This window comes from Penaeus chinensis, chromosome 36 (assembly GCF_019202785.1).
Source record: "Penaeus chinensis breed Huanghai No. 1 chromosome 36, ASM1920278v2, whole genome shotgun sequence".
NCBI classification, from domain to species: domain Eukaryota; kingdom Metazoa; phylum Arthropoda; class Malacostraca; order Decapoda; family Penaeidae; genus Penaeus; species Penaeus chinensis.
The window spans coordinates 21,000,262-21,002,761 of NC_061854.1; the positions used below are offsets into that span (position 1 = coordinate 21,000,262).

The 2,500-nt window shown below is 41.1% G+C and overlaps 1 protein-coding gene across 1 annotated transcript in view; it reads left to right on the top strand.

Annotated features, from left to right (window-relative positions):
* The window catches only part of LOC125044857, a 53,364-nt gene that overhangs the window by 23,647 nt on the left and 27,217 nt on the right, over positions 1–2,500 (top strand). The window contains 10 exon segments of the mRNA XM_047641819.1: positions 1–155; positions 259–286; positions 457–550; positions 644–733; positions 852–1,014; positions 1,209–1,312; positions 1,422–1,559; positions 1,693–1,962; positions 2,074–2,244; positions 2,400–2,500. The exon segment at positions 1–155 is cut by the window's left edge and continues 360 nt beyond it; the exon segment at positions 2,400–2,500 is cut by the window's right edge and continues 230 nt beyond it. Coding sequence (XP_047497775.1) covers positions 1–155; positions 259–286; positions 457–550; positions 644–733; positions 852–1,014; positions 1,209–1,312; positions 1,422–1,559; positions 1,693–1,962; positions 2,074–2,244; positions 2,400–2,500 — 1,314 coding nt within the window.

Sequence of the window (2,500 nt, forward strand, 5' to 3'; positions counted from 1 at the left end):
CTACTCCGGTCTTTTCTGTATCGTCGTTAACCCCTACAAGCGTTACCCCATCTACACCAGCCGTGCCGTCAAGATCTACATGGGCAAGAGGCGTAATGAGGTTCCTCCTCATCTCTTCGCCATCTGCGACGGTGCCTACGCGAACATGATGCAAGGTATGTATAGTGTATTTGTCAATATCCTTTTAAGATAGGAATGATTATATATTCTATAATAGTCTTACACTGGAAACTTATCCTTATTTATTCTTTTTTGCAGACCGTAAGAATCAGTCTATGCTCATCACGTAAGTGTACTGTTTTCTTATTGTCTTGACAAACTTGAAGTTAGTTAGTTTATTTGTGTTTCGCCGGATTCTTTTAATAAGTTTTATGGAAATATATCTAACCATATAACATTCTACGTAATTTCTGGCATGCAGTACATTCTCCAAAATTAACTGTTTTCCTTCCACAGTGGTGAGTCTGGAGCTGGAAAGACGGAGAACACAAAGAAAGTGTTGTCCTACTTCGCTAACGTTGGTGCCTCCGACAAGAAAGAAACTAAGCAGGTAGGTTGTTGAATAATGATTACTTATGCATGCTGCGTTTCGCCGGAATATGTAATGATGTAATAAGCACATTTTCTTTTCAACACTTTACAGAACCTGGAGGACCAGATCATCCAGACCAACCCCATCCTTGAGGCTTATGGTAACGCCAAGACTACACGTAATGACAACTCATCTCGTTTCGTAAGTATATTGTTAAATTTCATTCACATTTAAAAGTATTCTTCACACTCTATAACACGAACATAATAAACATTACGACAAATGATAAGCCTTTAATAAATATTGTCTCTCCACGCAGGGTAAGTTCATCCGCGTGCACTTCGGCCCCAACGGAAAGCTTTCCGGCGCTGACATCGAGGTCTACCTGCTGGAGAAGGCTCGTGTCATCTCCCAGTCCCCCGCCGAGCGAGGCTACCACATCTTCTATCAGCTCATGTGCGACCAGATCGACTACATGAAGAGTAAATATCTGCATACATTATTATTTACTTACACTTCCGGAATTTTATGTCGTATAATAAGCAATCAACTGACAGTCCAGTAATTTCCTTACAAACGTATTAGCTTCCAAGGGAAAAACACATTTCTTTAATCAAACTAATCCCCGGTTTCATTGTTTCCTCTATAAAACATGATTCACTTATCTTTCCTCCAGAGATATGTCTTTTGTCCGAAGACATTTATGACTACAGCTTCGTGTCTCAGGGAAAAGTGACAGTCCCTTCAATCGACGACAAGGAAGACATGCAATTTACTCACGTAAGTTGAAGTGTAATCTGAAAATGAACATACCTTGGTGTTTGCATCGTATTTATAGGTCTCGAGTTCTGTATCATGATGTTGATGTCTTGCTGTCTGTCTATTGTAGGATGCCTTTGACATTCTAAACTTTGGCAATGAGGAGAGGGATAACTGCTACAGGGTCACCGCATCTGTTATGCACTTCGGTAACTGCAAGTTCAAGCAGAGGGGACGTGAGGAGCAGGCCGAACCTGAAGGCACTGAGGTATAACACGATTGTAGTAATCTTTTGTATTTGTGCATTTATACCTGGAATGATAATTTGTATAGAGGAAAACTCTTCTTCCTTGCAAAATTCAAATGCAACTTCATTACTTACTGGCACCTCACTGCTTCAGCACGGTGAGCTTGTGGCCAAACTGCTTGGAGTGGACGCCGAAGAACTCTACAGGAACCTGTGCAAACCCAAGATCAAGGTCGGCGCTGAATTCGTCACTCAAGGAAGGAATGTCAATCAGGTCAACTACAGCGTTGGTGCCATGTCGAAGGCTCTGTACGATCGTACTTTCAAGTGGCTTGTGAAAAAGTGCAACATGACGCTTGAGACTGGCCAGACTCGTTCCATGTTCATCGGTGTCCTCGATATTGCCGGCTTCGAAATCTTCGACGTAAGCAACGCAAAACTAATTTTCAGTTTGTTTGATCGTTTCTTTCCCTTTTCCATTTCCATTCTTACATCTATATATGAGAGAATTACTTTAGTTTTTCTTTCCCATTAGTTCAACGGCTTCGAGCAGATCTGTATCAACTTTTGTAATGAGAAGTTGCAACAGTTCTTCAACCACCACATGTTCGTGCTGGAACAAGAAGAATACTCAAGGGAAGGTATTGTATGGCAGTTCGTCGACTTCGGCATGGATCTACAAGCTTGCATCGAGCTTTTCGAGAAGGTAAACTATTTCTTAAGTCCAACATTTAAATGTAATACTTAATGTGACAGAATTGAAGAAACCACATATGCTTCTAGATCAACTCTCATTTACTATGTTTAATTGGCACCTTAGCTAACCCCAACTCCGCTTAAGTATTCAAATGTCTTCTTCAGAAAATGGGTCTCCTCTCCATTCTTGAGGAAGAGTCAATGTTCCCCAAGGCCACTGACAAGACTTTCGAGGAGAAGCTCAATATTAATCATCTTGGAAAGTC